The 15,551-nt window shown below is 40.7% G+C and overlaps 1 protein-coding gene across 1 annotated transcript in view; it reads right to left on the bottom strand.

Moving 5' to 3' along the window:
* The window catches only part of LOC132821358 (vitamin K-dependent protein C-like), a 29,592-nt gene continuing 14,041 nt past the window's right edge, over nucleotides 1–15,551 (bottom strand). The window contains exons 4-8 of the mRNA XM_060833941.1: nucleotides 13,178–13,291; nucleotides 9,715–9,876; nucleotides 4,873–4,943; nucleotides 3,287–3,404; nucleotides 1–560 (exon numbers count right to left, since the gene is read on the bottom strand). Coding sequence (XP_060689924.1) covers nucleotides 1–560; nucleotides 3,287–3,404; nucleotides 4,873–4,943; nucleotides 9,715–9,876; nucleotides 13,178–13,291 — 1,025 coding nt within the window. The remainder of the gene's footprint in view (nucleotides 561–3,286; nucleotides 3,405–4,872; nucleotides 4,944–9,714; nucleotides 9,877–13,177; nucleotides 13,292–15,551) is intronic.

The raw sequence follows: 15,551 nt of genomic DNA, 5'->3' as shown, positions 1-15,551 counted from the left end.
TTAGGTTGCTACAGCATTGATTGTTGAATATATCCAGTCTAGGTAATTGGTCACTTTGGTGTAGATACCAAATGTTTGGAAGCGACCACATCCTTCTCCCCAGCTGACCAGTCCCAGCAGAAACCATGTGCCGTTCAAAAAAGTGACCATAGGGCCACCACTGTCTCCCTTGCAGGCATCTTTTCTGGAACCTGGGGTTCCTGCACAGATCATGTTGTCCGTCACTCTGTCTTTTAGTTTCTCCTTACACAGCGTGTAGGAGGTCAATTTGATACGGATGAATAATAGCGTATTAGGGCGGTAACGATCATCATTTTCATCTATAGCGCCCCAGCCTGTGATCACCACGTTCTTGTTGGCAATGAGCAGCTTTCTCTCTGCCGTCTCTTTGGTGGGCAAACACACTGGTATAATGTAATTGGTGAAGACAGCAACCTGAGACAGCCGGAGGAGAGCAATGTCACTGTCCATATTTGAGAGACTGAAGTTGGGGTGGATATATACTCTGTTTACTAGAATAGTGTCTTCAGTGTCTTCATTGACTGATCGGTTATGCTCACCTGAAACATAGATGAGCATAAAGTTAAATATTCAGTGCCACACAAACAGCCAGTAATGTTGAGAGAATGGTTACCTCCTCCATGGGCTGTAGCAGCATGTGGAGCGGTGATCTGAAGAGATAAGCTACAGTGGACTACTATTCTCTTCGGTCCTTCAGTTGGAGGAATGCTCTTAAATGGAGCAGTGCAGACTATTTTGAGCAACCCGCTGCCTGAAGCTTGGCAGCAAGACCACTGTTGGGAGTGGGGAATGAAAGGTCCAAGGCCTGAGGGTTTCCTCAAGTTGGGAAAGGAGATGGGAGATGGGGTGGTAGCAAACAATTGCAATGATTATTATATGCCTCATTACTTGTTTGGGGAGCCACACAGACCATCAAGCCTGGCTCGTTTTCATAGATCAACCCTCTTCCTTTGAAAGTCAAAAGTAAATTCAAAAGAAGATAAAGTGGAAAACTGGGCATGTCTTGCTCCAATTCATTGCCATTTTGATGTGACAGCCAGATTCAGTAGCATCGATCCAGGAAACCCAGAAAATCAGGGTTGTGCTGTAGCATGGAGACCTAACACATACACTGCAGACCCTGGTCAACATACGCACTTAGTGAGATATAGTTACGGCAGGAAATAGGACATGTTACCTTTACTCAATGAGAGACACAATAACAATACACATTTAGATGCCATCTTTAACAAAGAAATTACCATATGATCAGTCAAAACTGGAAACAAAATCAAAGAAGGACATTTTGGAAGAAGTGACTGAAAGGTTGGTTTTAATGAAGGGTTCGAAGGTGGAGGGATAGAGGGTTTAATGAGCAAATCTTGAAGCACCTGAAGATAGGGGCACCATAGGATGAAGGAAAAGATCAGGGGGATGGCAGTTTAGTCAAAGAAGTCAGTGTCTACATAATAAAAAATATTGAATGAGGTGTAAGGCTGGAGGACGTCACAGACATGGGGACTGGTCAGATCATAAAGGACCATAAACCAGATGATAAACATTTGGTGGAGGGTTTGGAGGCCTGAAGCTAAAGTAAGTCATTAAGGACAGGACTAATGAGCATGAGAGATTTGAAACATGAAGGACCATAGGCCACAGTGCTTTGGAGGGGCTGACATTTAGAGAGCCTGGAGGGTGGGAGGAGTGAATTCAAAATGTTATAATAGAGGATCAGAACCCTGAAGTACTATGGACATTTTTAAACATTTGTACATAAGTTTATTGGTTTTCAAAACAGATGGAAAAGGACTGTGGCTGAATCTTCAAATAAAGGCAGAGGAAGAGAGAATATGGGAGCTGACAATCATCTCCCTCTCAGCAGAAAGCTATCTCTTGCAGCTATTTTTTGGAAACATACAAAAAGTGATGGCAACTCTGGTCTGAGTGTGCTAATCAACTGAGGTATTGATAACTCCTGGCCTGGATTCACCCACTAGTGTGTTGTGAAGGTCGTGGTCAAAGAACCACCCACAAGTTAACCCTACACTACAGGTAAAAGGGTTCTCTCACTCTAAGCACTGCCAACCAACCACAAAAAAAAAAGAAAACAAGACAAAAGGATTTCAAGTAACTTGCAAAGTCAAGAATCCAAAGCTGATTGTTCAACTGTCAATATTACACGGTTGTCTCTTCATAAAACACCCAGAGAAATTGATCCCCTTTTTTTAAAACTTGTCTTTTTTTTAGACTCACTTTCTATTCCTAATTCGTGCCCTTTATTCTTTCTTTTTGTGTTTAATAACTACTAAACTTAAGAAATTTAAGTTTTGGTAACCCCTGAAGAAATCCTAGTTAAATCATCTCCCTTAAAAACATAAACCTATTTGATCTGGGAGCAAGGTATTTAAAAGGGATAGGATCCTTTTTAAATTAATTGTGTTGCCACCAATCAAGAACATGAGTGAATAAAAAAAAGAGACCCTATTCATCCTTCCTTACCCAGAAACATAAAAGACAAAATTTGGAGCCAAAATAACTGGAAACCTTGCCTAGGGTCTGGTGCTAACAGCAACTGGATATGGAAGACATTAATGAGGATTTTGTGAGTAAGACTGATGTTAGAGATGGAAAGAGGCAATCTTTGTAGTGGAGGAAGAAAATGATAAAGAAACGCAGCACAGGGTCAAACAGGACACTGAGGTTGAAAGCAGTCTGTTTCAGTCTGAGATCTGACCAGGTAAGGCAGGCAATCAGAGACAATGTTGTGGAGTTGGTAGCTGCAGCTGAAGATATTGGCTTTCATTCTCCCAATGATTTAACCAGAGGGAACACTGCTCAGAAGGCAGGACAAGCATTTGGACCACCCAGAGTTCCCAGAACAGGTGAAGGGGCTATCATCAGTGCATTTGGGGAGTTTATCACTTGTCTGTGGCTGATATTACCAAAGATGAGCATTTATGAAGTAAAACTGTAACACGTGACATTGTTGGACAATAGAAAGCTGGTGCAACTCTGTCTCGGAACTCGAAGTTAAAAATCACAGAACACCAGGTTATAGTCTAACAGGATTTATTTAGAAGCTCTAACTTTCAGAGTGCTGCTCCCACATCAGGTTAGACTATAACCTGGTGTTATATGTGATTTTAAATTTTGTCCACCCCAGTCCAACACCGGCTCCTTCAAATCTTAGGAACTTGAGGTTTGAGCTTTACCGAGAGAGAAGCACCTCACTGCAGAGCCAAGGTAATTACAGAAGTATTGAGCCATAAATGACAGCTGGCCATACCAAGTTTTACTCGAAATCGTTCTCCTTCATGTACACAATGGGCAGCAGTCAGCACCCAAAACTGGTGAATCAGCACACCTCCGCAGATGAATTTTCCACTTGCAGTCATTAGAAGGATCTGTCAGCAACAGACACAGTGGCCATATGAATATTAAACACAGCTTCAAAATATAAGTAAGGCTCATTCAAGAAATTCAACTAAAAAGCACTCCCTATAGTGATTAAGAAAAGGACACAGCAGAGCACCTAACCCAACCCACTCCCTGTGGAACAGCTCACTGCAAGCACATGTGAGAACAGTGCCTATCACACCAGCCTGAACCCATAAAAGCAGCCATTCCCAAGGTCTAGTTTTTTTTGTTAAAAGATTGAATAGTGTACAAGTCATTGAGTTCAATTGGTCTCACAGCTTGATTAAGGGATTCAGTTTTGCTCACTTACTGACTGATTCTAGGTTGGAAGGTAAGAAGATAATGTTGCTGGTTTTATTGTCAAGTATGTCCTATCTACATTGTTTTCAAACATAGACATGGTGCATTGGATCGTGATGTTCCATCTATACCTCTCGATGCCTCGGAAAGGCAGCCATCATCATCAAAGACCCCTCCCACCCTGGTTATAATCTCTTCCAATCACTTCCATTAGGCAGAAGATACTAGAGCTTAAAACACATGGACTAACAGGTTCAAGGATAGCTTCTTCCTGCTGTTATTAAAAGTCTGAATGGACCTCACAAATTTCAAATCTGATGTTGATCTTGCTTTTTGTGCAATTTCTTTGCAGCCGTAACTTTGTATTCCTTATTCTGTTCAATCACCCTATGAGCTTTGTATGGTATGATCTACTTGTATTGCAGGCAAAACAAAACTTTTCACTGTACCTAGGTACATGTGACAGTAATAAATCAAAAGTCTTTGCTCTGCTTAATCTGCAAGTTTTTCCTTATACAGGGCCAAATGGTTCCATTTTTGCCCCAAGTCAAAACATTGTAGATTCAAATGCCTCTCCAAAGACTTGAGCACATAATCGAAGGTGATACTCCCATTGCAATGTGTAGAGTGAGATGCACTGTCAGAGGTGCAGTTTTTTGAATGTTAAACTATAGTCTACTGTTTCATATTCCCTTCAAATATCTCATTTAAATATTCTGAAGTATGAGCACTGGCTGACATTTATGCACTTATCAACATCACTAGAAAAATAATGATCTGGTCAAATCTTATTATTGTTCATTTAAAATTTCTCTTGGCTCATGCATTTTCTACATTACAACAGTGACTTTGCATTAATATCAAAGAATGTCGCTGAACCAAGAGTAGGTTACAGTGCATGTAATGATACTCAAATAGGTAGTTTCTTTGGTAACAGGAACACAGCTTTGAGACTCTTTCTCACTGCAGTAACAGGCATACAGCTCTACCACTGATTATTGCAGCAACAGACACACAGCTCTGAGACTGTTCTCTCACTACAGATATACAGGAACCCCTCAGTACCATGAAAATATCTTTCTTAAAATCAAAGTATACCTTTAAATTTGCAGAGGACTAAAGCTTACCTGGATCATCATAGCAATGAGATCTTACCTGCCATGGACTGCTACCTTTCTTCATTACCGTCCCTTTTATGATTCGTGGACCCAGTGGGCCTCCTTTTCCTTCAGTGATGTCCGTCCTGTTTGCGTTTTCAGGGCCTTCAACTTTCCCTTTCATCATTCTCTCCCGTTTTTTCTTTTCATGTTGCTGGGATGCGTTAACTCCTTTCAGGAGCCCACATGGATATTTATCTGCAACATAAAATATTACATACAACAATGTAATGCCTTCAGTGATGAATTAATGGCTGTCACAAGCTGTACAGAAAGACACTTAAAGTAGAGTTTGAGGTCATATGACTATGGCATGTCAACCAGTGCACCAAGTACAATTGCATAATTAAAGTTTCAATACTGCAAATATCCAACTTTTCATGAAAAAACGCATGCACCATAATTCACAATTACAAGTCCTCAATATGTCACAAAGCAAATCATTTTTCATCAATGGTACTGTGTGTTAAGTCAAGTCAGTATCATTGCAAATACATTGCATTCAGTCTTTAAATTGTAGGTGTCCTAATTGTGCAGTGAATCTGGCTGTCTCCTTGTCTGTGGAGTATCATTTTCACATGCACAATGTTGCCATGGGAACTGTAGTTTGTAAGTAATCACATATTTTTCAATTTTGGGACTGTGGGCAAAAATGGAAGTCGGATTGCTATGTTGCTCAAATACCTGCCCATTCTTGCAACCTGAAAATCAAGTGCAACATCATTTTAGCAGACAACATTGCTTTCTGATGCAGTGAGGGAGAGGATTTGAGACTAAGTAGCACCTCAAGTCTTTTGAGTTAAAGAAATTCTGCCTGATGACAACCTTCTGACTGGTTGACCTACAGTTTGTATAGAGTTCGAAATGCCATGGCAGCAGGGGAAGACATCAAGACCCCGTAAACTGAAAACACCCATCTCTTCCTCTCCTTTCCTGTAAATCAACAAAACAAGAAAGCTTAAAAGAAAGAATTTTAATAAGAAAAGACCTGGGTTCACTGGATAAATTAGCAAAGTGAAGAATGACCATTGCTTTATAGACATCAGCAGGTCATCAGAGCTAACAATCAAAAGAACTTTGTGAGACAATTTAAACTACTTTTAAGATCTTGAATTTTCAACCTCCGATACCATGGCACTGGCATTACAATTAATAAGTTGATTCTAGTAAATTCTGCTTCTTGTTCTGTGACCCAATATTACTGCATATCCTTAGCAACCAGTTATCACTATATTCCCTGAATTAATAAAATGGATATGATAGATAACTGGTTCAGCCAATCACCATCAGGCAAGAAACATGAAGCACTATCAAGTGCTATTCTCACTTGCTGAAAGTGCGCACTGTTCCAGGATCTTCGTTAAAACCAAACGCAACACCAGCCTCTTTTCTCTTGCAGCCAACCACGAACTGATCTCCTGCTCCCTCACCTCCATTGACAAGGGTGAGAAGCTCGTGGATTTCATTGGCACTCAGACTGAGGCAAGTGCGATGCACCAGAGGGGGGGAAAGATACCTGGACACACTCATGAGATTAAGTACTTCAAATCTGACTCATATCAGGGACAGGTGTATGTGATATCGAACAACGCGGACATGGGGATCTAGTAGATAGCAGTGGAGGAGCCTCAGCTTTTGCATTAATCCAAGAGGCATGAATGAAATTCCTACCTTGTCTGTGTGGATGAGAACAATATTACAGAAAGAATGAGCAAATGGGCTGTGGCACTATGGGCTATTCAAATTGGCGAATTTAATAAAGGCACATTAATATTGCATTAGAGTTCAGTACAGTTTGTGGGAAAGACATTGTCCTCTGCAGCTGAAAAGATAACTCCTGAAGGTTGTTTGCCTGCCAGGGTAAAGATATTTCCTTGGAGGTGGAGAGGAACAAGTAGCGAGAGGCACGATCCAACCATTGAGGTACAGGTAGGAATCAACAAACCAAAGCAGGAAAGGCAAATCAGTGCAAGATTTATACATTTAATGGTAAGGTCCTGGGGAGTGTTGCTGAACAAAGAGATCTTGGAGTGCAGGTTCAGACTTCCTTGAAAGTGGAATTGCAGGTAGACAGGATAGAGAAGGAGGCACTTAGTATGCTTTCCTTTATTGGTCAGAGTGTTGAGTATATGAGTTGGGAGATCATGTTGTGGCTGTACAGGCCATTGGTTAGACCACTTGGGGAATACTGTGCACAAATCTGGAAGAATGTTGTGAAACTTGAAAGGGTTCAGAAAAGATTTACAATAATGTTGCCAGGGTTGGAGTTAATGGGAGAGGCTGAATGGGCTGGGGCTATTTTCGTTGGAGCGTCAGAGGCTGAGGGGTCACCTTGTAGAGGTTTATAAAGTCATCAGGGGCACGGATAGGGTAAATAAACTTCTTTCCTGTCTACCTGCAATTCCCCTGGGTTGGGAGAGTCCAGAATGAGACGGCATAGGTTTAGGGTGAAAGGGGAAAGGTTTAAAAGGGACCTAAGGGGCAACTTTTTTATGCAGAGTGTGGTGCATGTATGGAACGAGCTGTCAGAGGAAGTGGTGGATGCTGGTACAATTACAACATTTAAAAGGCATCTGGATGGGTATACGAATAGGAAGGGTTTAGGGGGATATGGGCCAAGTGCTGGCAAACAGGACTAGATTAATTTAGGATATCTGGTCAGCATGGGAAATTTGGACTGAAGGGTCTGTTTCCATGCTGTACATCTTTATGACCCAATGATTAATAAAATGTTTTTGCCCTGTGACAAAGAACAGCAAGGGACAGAATCAAAACAGAAGTAGGTGAATAATAATCTCTGTTTCTAACAGAGTCACAAGCAAATTGGTATAAGACAAATTGAGTCAGAGTTAAATGCATAGCTCAGAGACCTGGGATGGGAATGTCTTCCAACTCAGACAGCACTGGTCCCAGAGAGCAGTCCATGTCAATGATTTGGATGAGAGGACAGACTGCATAAAATTTGCTAATGACTCAAAGGTAAGTCAGAAACCATGTTGTAAGAAGTTAACAAAATAGAGAATTTTAATAGCCCAAATGAGAGATAATGATGTTTTTCTGATCCAGAACTTGATGACCCCTAGCCAAGCTATTCCAGTTTAGTTAAAATACTAGTATCTGTCCTGTACATAAAAAGCAGGACAAATCCAACCAAGTTAATTACCGCCCTATCAGTCTACCCTTGATCATCAGTAAAGCGTTAGAAGGTGATATTCGCAGTGCTGTTAAGCAGCATCTGCTCAGCGATAACCTGCTCAGTGATATCTAGTTTGGGTTCTACCAGGGTCACTCAGCTTCTGGCCTCTTCACAGTCTTGGTTAAATCATGGTCAAAAGAACTGAATATCAGAGGGGAGGTGAGAGTGACAGCCCTTGACATCAAGGTGACTTTCAACCGAGTGTGGCATCAAAAAACCCTAGCAAAACTGGTATCAATGGGTATCAGGGAGCAAAGTTTTCACTGGTTGGCATTTAGGAATTGGTTGCAAGTGTTGGAGATCAGTCATCTCAGTTCCAGGACACCTCTGCAGGAGTTCCTCAAAGAAGTGCCCTAGGCCCAACTATCTTCAATGCTTCTTCAATGACCTTTCCTCCATCATAAGGTCAGAAGTGGAGATGTTTGCAGATGACTGCACAATGCTCAGTACCATTCACGGCTCTTCAGATACTGAAGCAGTCCATATTCAAGATCTGGGCAATATCCAGGCTTGGGCTGACAAGTGGCAAGTAACATTCGAACCACAAACACAAGCAATGACCATCTCTAATAGGAGATGATCTAACCAGGTCTTTGCCATTCAATGGTGTTACCATCACCAAATCCCCAACTATCAACATTCTGGAGGTTAATATTGACCAGAAATTTAGCTGGACTGTCCACATACACACAATGTTTACAAGAGAAAGTCAAAGGTTAGGAATACTGTGACGAGTAACTCATCTCCTGAATCCCCAAAGCCAGTTCATCATCTACAAGGCACACGTCAGGAATATTCTGCACTTGTCTGGATGGATGCAGCTCCAACAAAACTCAAGACAACTCAGGATTACTTGATTAGCACTACATCCCTAAGCATTCACTCCCTCCACCACTGACGCTCAGTAGCAGTAGTGTGTACTATCGACAAGATGCACTGCAGAAATTTGCCAAAGATCCTTAGACAACACTTTCTAAACCCATAACCACTTCCATCTGGAAGGACAACGACAGTAGATACAAAGTAATGCCACCTAAGTCCCCTTCCAAACCACTCACAATCCTAACTTAGAAATATATTGGCATTCCTTCAATGTCACCGGATGAAAATCCTGGAATTCCCTCCTGAAGGACATTCTGGGTCAACTTACTGCAGGTGGACTGCAGCATTCAAGGTGATAGCTCACCACCACCTTCTAGAGGGCAACCAGGGACTGATAATAAATGCTGACCAAGCCAGTGACACCCACGTCCCACAAGTGGGTTAAAAAAAAGCAATGTCAAGCTCCTTATAGCACTCCTGTAACTGAGCAAAACTTTGCAGCAGAGACATTCATGAAGTTAACTTAATCTGCTTGAGTTGAGAGTCAGATATGGGACAGATAACTACATATTGATGCAATGCAATAACCTGAGAGAGACTAGATATTTCAGTCAAGCAAGGTGCTCAAACAGCCTCAATACTCTAAGTAGTACTGGAGTGGGCTGGAAACGCTAATCATCTAGTATGTCATCAACATTTATGCAACCCATTTAACCAGTTAAGGAATCTAACACAAACACTATTGGTTTGCTGGTATAATTTAGAGCTATTTCTGTAACAAAGCAGCAGAAACAAGAGGAATGAGCTGTCTCAAAATTACACGTATATTGGCAGCTTGCTCACCTGAAGCATTGCAGGAGATTCCATCATCACTTAGTTTGTAACCAGCTGCACATGAACATACCCGTCTGTTTCTCTCTGGAATTTCGCTGCAGAAGTGAGCGCAGTAACCGTAATTGTCAGAACAGTTTGTTGCCAGCAGTACTGCAATCATAAAGTGGTGAGATGAAATGTTTTTCCGACTGTAACTCTGCTCCGAGTAATAGTATCAAACAAAATGCAAAATATTCCAGTTACTAATGGGCCTCCTGCCCAGGGCAGGGCAGTAGTTACACTGTTTTTGATGGTGAGCATTACACCATATAAAGTACACTGTATTACTCAACAACGCCGCTTAAATCCCACGGATGTAATAATTGCACCTTGCTCAGTTAGAGGCTAACTGGTCTCAGCTGATACAAAGACAGAAACTGCTGGAGAAACTTAGCAATGGTAGTATCTATAGAGAGACAATCAGAGAGAGTTCAATGACCATTCATCAGACAGCACTTGCCAACATGGTTTCAGATCTCCAGCATTGGTAGTTCTTTGTTTTGTTCTCATGGTTTCAGTGCAGTCATGGTTTCCCATGAGCTAAGAAGTCAGACAGCTAATTCTTAGAATATGTATGATGTGGAGGAACCAGTGTTGGACTGGGGGGACAAAGTTAAAAATCACACGACACCAGGTTATAGTCCAACACGTTTATTCGGAAGCACTAGCTTTTGGATCGCTGCTCCTTCATCAGGTAGTTGATTTTGGTAAGCATCTTTGATTCTCGTAAAGCACAGAAATTCACATATGAGGAACACAATTATTACCTGATCATTAATATATAACTTACAGGCGCTTGTGGTATTACATACAGTTTGTAACATGAAATCCTGTCACACTGCAGAGTCACCTATGGCCACTTAGTAACAAATGCAAATTGGGGGACAAGAGACTAACGTGCTGTCCAGCAATTCAGCCATCATTTAAACATTCTGCTGGAAGTCACATGTCTTAAATTTAACCACAATTTTACTTTTACCATTTGCAAGCAGTGTCTCTCAGGGCTCAAGTGGCAGATAAGGTCTGGATTAATCACATATGTGCCTTAATATTGACATTGCTAATGTCGCTGTCACCCAGGACATCCCTGTGCCCTGTGTATATCTCTGTCTAAGTCTTTCTTACCCGTACATCCTTACTTACTACAATCTGCCTGTATTGCTCGTAAATAAAGCTTTTCACTCTACTTCGGTATACGTGACAATAAATAAAGTCAGTCAACCAATAACAGCAGGACTGCTTCCCCCAGATTCCAGGGAATCCTGCTTCCTTTCCTAAAACCTGATGAATCCCCATCTTCCGTACATGCCCTCCCAAGTCTGGGATCGTCTCCCTATTCTGCTGCTCCTTCACCTCTCCCATGATTATCCCTGCTCTACATCTGCAGATTGGAGATGCAGGCCTCCCCACTTAACAGCAAGTCAGCTCTGGAAATGGATGCCTGTCAGGACACAAGGACAAAAGTCTTCATTTATTTGAGACCCTGCTATTAAATCAAGTAAAGCCTCCAGATCAGCCAATTAGGGTTTGGGGAAGACTTTTCGAACCCCTCACTTTCCCCATATCTTTCCAGGTGAATGCTATAATCTCAGTCAATTGATAACCATCACCTAAAACAACTTTGAATGAAAAAGTTTAATAAAGTAGGTGTTGCCTTGCAGTGTATAGTTTAGTAAGGTATAAATTGGTAGTTCTGATATTTCATTCTTTGATGCTCTCACTAAATAGAGCATGTCCTCACATAAAAGTGTGGTTTCAGTCCTGAAAATCACAACTTTGAGTGAAATGATATCAAGTGAATTCAAGATGCCCCATAGAAATAAATATTAAAGTCAGAATTAAGTTCCTTTGGTCATTTGACAAAAATACACAATGTACAAATTGAAACACTGTACCATACATGTACAATACTGTGCCTTCCCAGCAGCAATAATTCGCAAAATAAAGTACATCACTAAGTAGAAAAGAATACAATATAGTATACTCCCAATGTAATATTTTTAAAAAATACACTCATTGTATCTTCTAGATTGAACTAGGCTCCATCCAGTAGCAGATGTCAGTCAATGCAGAGTGCTGGAGAGTTCCTGCACAGATGGCCTTCTGACAGTAGATGGAGCACAACATCTGAACTGCAGTTAGGAGAAGGGAGCAGCCTTAGCTAATAACAGATGGCAGGGGGCAAGGCCCAGGGAGAAGGAAGCAAGGCCAGATGGCAGGGCAAGCTGGGAGGGAAACAAAGCCAGGGATGAGGAGAGGATACAAGGGTAAGAGGGAAGTAAACCTGAGAGGCAAGGCTTAGTGATTTGGGACAGAAGAAACAATCTTAAATCACAAAATGCCAACATAATTTGAGGAAACATGCCTTAAAAATAAATGATTTGGAGATGCCGGTGTTGAACTGGGGTGTACAAAGTTAAAAATCACACAACATCAGGTTATAGTCCAACAGGTTTAATTGGAAGCACACTAGTTTTCAGAGCAACTTCATCAGGTGATAGTGGTGGGCTCGATCGTAACACAGAATTTATAGCAAAAATTTACAGTGTGATGTAACTGAAATTATACATTGAAAAATTGATTGTTAAGCCTTTCATCTGTTAGAATAGAGTGATAGTTTCACTTCTTCCATGTGTAAATCACAAAATCTTTTTTTAAATGTTGCATTCTCGGGTTAGCTGTTAACAATGGTGATAGCTAGCCAATATGTTGAAGGTGTTAGCCCCCTGTGTTCTCTGTCTATGACCTGATGTTTAGATTGATTCTAATCTAAAAAGTGAGATAACAGAGTTTTACATAAATTCATGCAGTTTTTGAGCTCAGAGTTCTACATGAATGTATGCAGTTGTCATAGACAGAGAACACAGGGGGCTAACACCTTCAGCATATTGTCTAGCTATCACCATTGTTAACAGCTAACCTGAGAATGCAACTTTTTAAAAAAGGTTTTGTGATTTACACATGAAAAAAGTGAAACTATCACTCTGTTCTAACAGATGAAAGGCTTAACAGACAATCAATTTTTCAATGTATAATTTCAGTTACATCACACTGTAAATTTTTGCTATAAATTCTGTTACAATCGAGCCCTCCACAATCACCTGATGAAGGAGCATCACTCCGAAAGCTAGTGCTTCCAATTAAACCTGTTGGACTATAACCTGGTGTTGTGTGATTTTTAACTTTAAAAATAAATGGTAGCCATGATGGACTATATATTGGACTATAACCTGGTGCTGTGTGATTACTAAAAGTATATGATAAAAGGAAATAACATTAAGCAGGCAACTTAACCAAGTATTTACAGCATAGAATTATCACCATTTAACTTATGCTGGACACAAACATTGTTGCTGATACTCTCTGAAAATATTGAAGAATAACTTTAATTAAAAAAAAATGTAAACTTTACCATACTGGCACTGAGGTCCATCAAATCCTTCAGCACAGTGACATTGATAGCCACCAATCAAATCCTGGCAAGTTGAATTATTGACACATAAATTAGGATTGCACTGATCACCATCTGTAACAGAAACATTGAAGGAATTCTGAGCTCTTTGATGAATGTAGACATTTAGTTTATGGATATCATTATGTCAGTTTTTGGTAACTTAGTTACCTGTATTTTGCCATGACTTAACTGGCAAGAGTGCATCAATAACTATGTTTTTAAACAAGCTATTACAAAATATTTACATGTATAAAATCCAGTAAAGTGACCCAAATGATTAATGTGCCTGACTGATTGCTATTCAGGACAAAGGCAATTCATACCAGGCTGCTTCAGTAACAGAAAATAACCATATTTGTTGTAACACACTTAACCTTAGCAAATAAACAGAAAAGAAGAGGTATCTAATTTACTCCTATGCAATTTAAACTATACTCATTTATAATCCCCAAACACACATGGATAATCATGATCAAGACAGACAAAAGACAAATGATTTTGCACATAACAGATTGAAAAAGAATAGAGACAGAGTAAATAAAAATCTAGACCTCAAGTAGAAAGTTATTTTCTCAGACTTTTTGATTTCAGCAATGTTGATGCACTATTGTTTGTTGGATGATGATTGTTCTCTGATTCAATGGTCATCAGATGCATCTGGGCCTTGACCTGTTAGGATTGTCTCATGTGGAGAAACTAGGTAGTCTCCAGCAACAACTAGCTGGCTTCCTTTCTCTCAGTGACACTGAGGGGATAAATTCTAACCTGCTAAGTGTAACACTGAACACTGGTGTGCAAAATAACCTTGTACCACCAATTAAGAAAAAAAAGATAAATTAGGGGAAACCTAAAGAAAACTCATCAAATTTTGTGGTCCAGACTGGTGCTATTGAAATGTTGTTTCCCCGATTTTATTTTCATCCTTAATATTTGTGTCTTGTCTATCCTTGTGGATGTGACTACTTGTGAACAGTAGGAGTTAAGAAGGGTAGAGTTTAAAGAATGAGAAGACACTAATTGGATACAGAACTGGTTTGAAGGTAGAAGACAGAAGACTGGAGGTCTGCAACCAGTGGTGTGCCGCAAGGATCGGTGCTGGGTCCACTGCTTTATGACATTTATAATTGATTTGGATGTGAAATAGGAGGCATGGTTAGTAAGTTTGCCGATGACACCAAAATTAATGGTGTGGTGGACAGTGAAAAAGGCTATTTCAGAGTACAACGGGACCTTGATCAGATGGGCCAATGAGCTGAGGAGTGGCAGATGGAGTTTAATCTAGATAAGTGAGAGGTGCTGCATTTTGGAAAAGCATATCAAGGCAAGACTAACATGCTTAATGGTAAGGGTCTGGGGAGTGTTGCTGAACAAAGAGACATTTGAATGCAGGTTCCTAGTTCTTTGAAAGTGGAGTCACTGGTAGACAGGATAGTGAAGAAGGCATTTGGTATCCTTGCCTTTATTAGTCAGTACATTGAGTATAGTTGTTGGCAGGTCATGATGTGGCTCCTCCAACCTATGCCTAATCTCTGTTGTGAGGTATTGTGTTACGATTAAAGTGTTCGATAAAATTCCATTTCAATAAAGCATTTGATAAGGTTCCCCACTGTAGGCTATTGCAGAAATATGGAGGCATAGGATTGAGGGTGATTTAGTGGTTTGGATCAGAAATTGGCTAGATGTAAGAAGACAGAGGGTGGTGTTTGATGGGAAATGTTCATCCTGGAGTTGTTATTAGTGGTGTTCCGCAAGGATCTGTTTTGGGGCCACTGCTGTTTGCTATTTTTATAAATGACCTGAATGAGGGTGTAGAAGAATGGGTTAGTAAATTTGCGGATGACTCTAAAGTCTGTGGAGTTGTGGACAGTGCCAAAGGATGTTGGAGGTTACAGAAGGACATAGATAAGCTGCAGAACTGGGCTGAGAGGTGGCAAATGGAGTTTAATGCAGAAAAGTGTGAGGTGATTCACTTTGGAAAGAGTAACAGGGATACAGAGTACTGGGCTAATGGTAAGATCCTTTGTGGGTTGATGACCAGAGAGATCTCGGTGTCCGTGTATATAGATCCTTAAAAGTGCCACACAGGTTGATAGGGTTGTTAAGAAGGCGTATGGTGTGTTAGCTTTCATTGGGAGAGAGATTGAGGTTTGGAGCCACAAGGTCATGTTACAGCTGTACAAAACTCTGGTGCGGCCACATTTGGAGTATTGCGTACAATTCTAGTTGCCGCATTATAGGAAGAATGTGGAAGCATTGGAATGGGTGCAGAGGAGATTTACCAGGATGTTGCCTGGTATGGAGGGAAGGTCTTATGAGGAAAGGCTGAGGGACC

This window comes from Hemiscyllium ocellatum, chromosome 13 (genome assembly GCF_020745735.1).
Source record: "Hemiscyllium ocellatum isolate sHemOce1 chromosome 13, sHemOce1.pat.X.cur, whole genome shotgun sequence".
Classification (NCBI taxonomy): Eukaryota; Metazoa; Chordata; class Chondrichthyes; order Orectolobiformes; family Hemiscylliidae; genus Hemiscyllium; species Hemiscyllium ocellatum.
The sequence above is the reverse complement of the archived record's forward strand: the minus strand, read 5'-3'. Positions and strand labels throughout refer to the sequence as shown.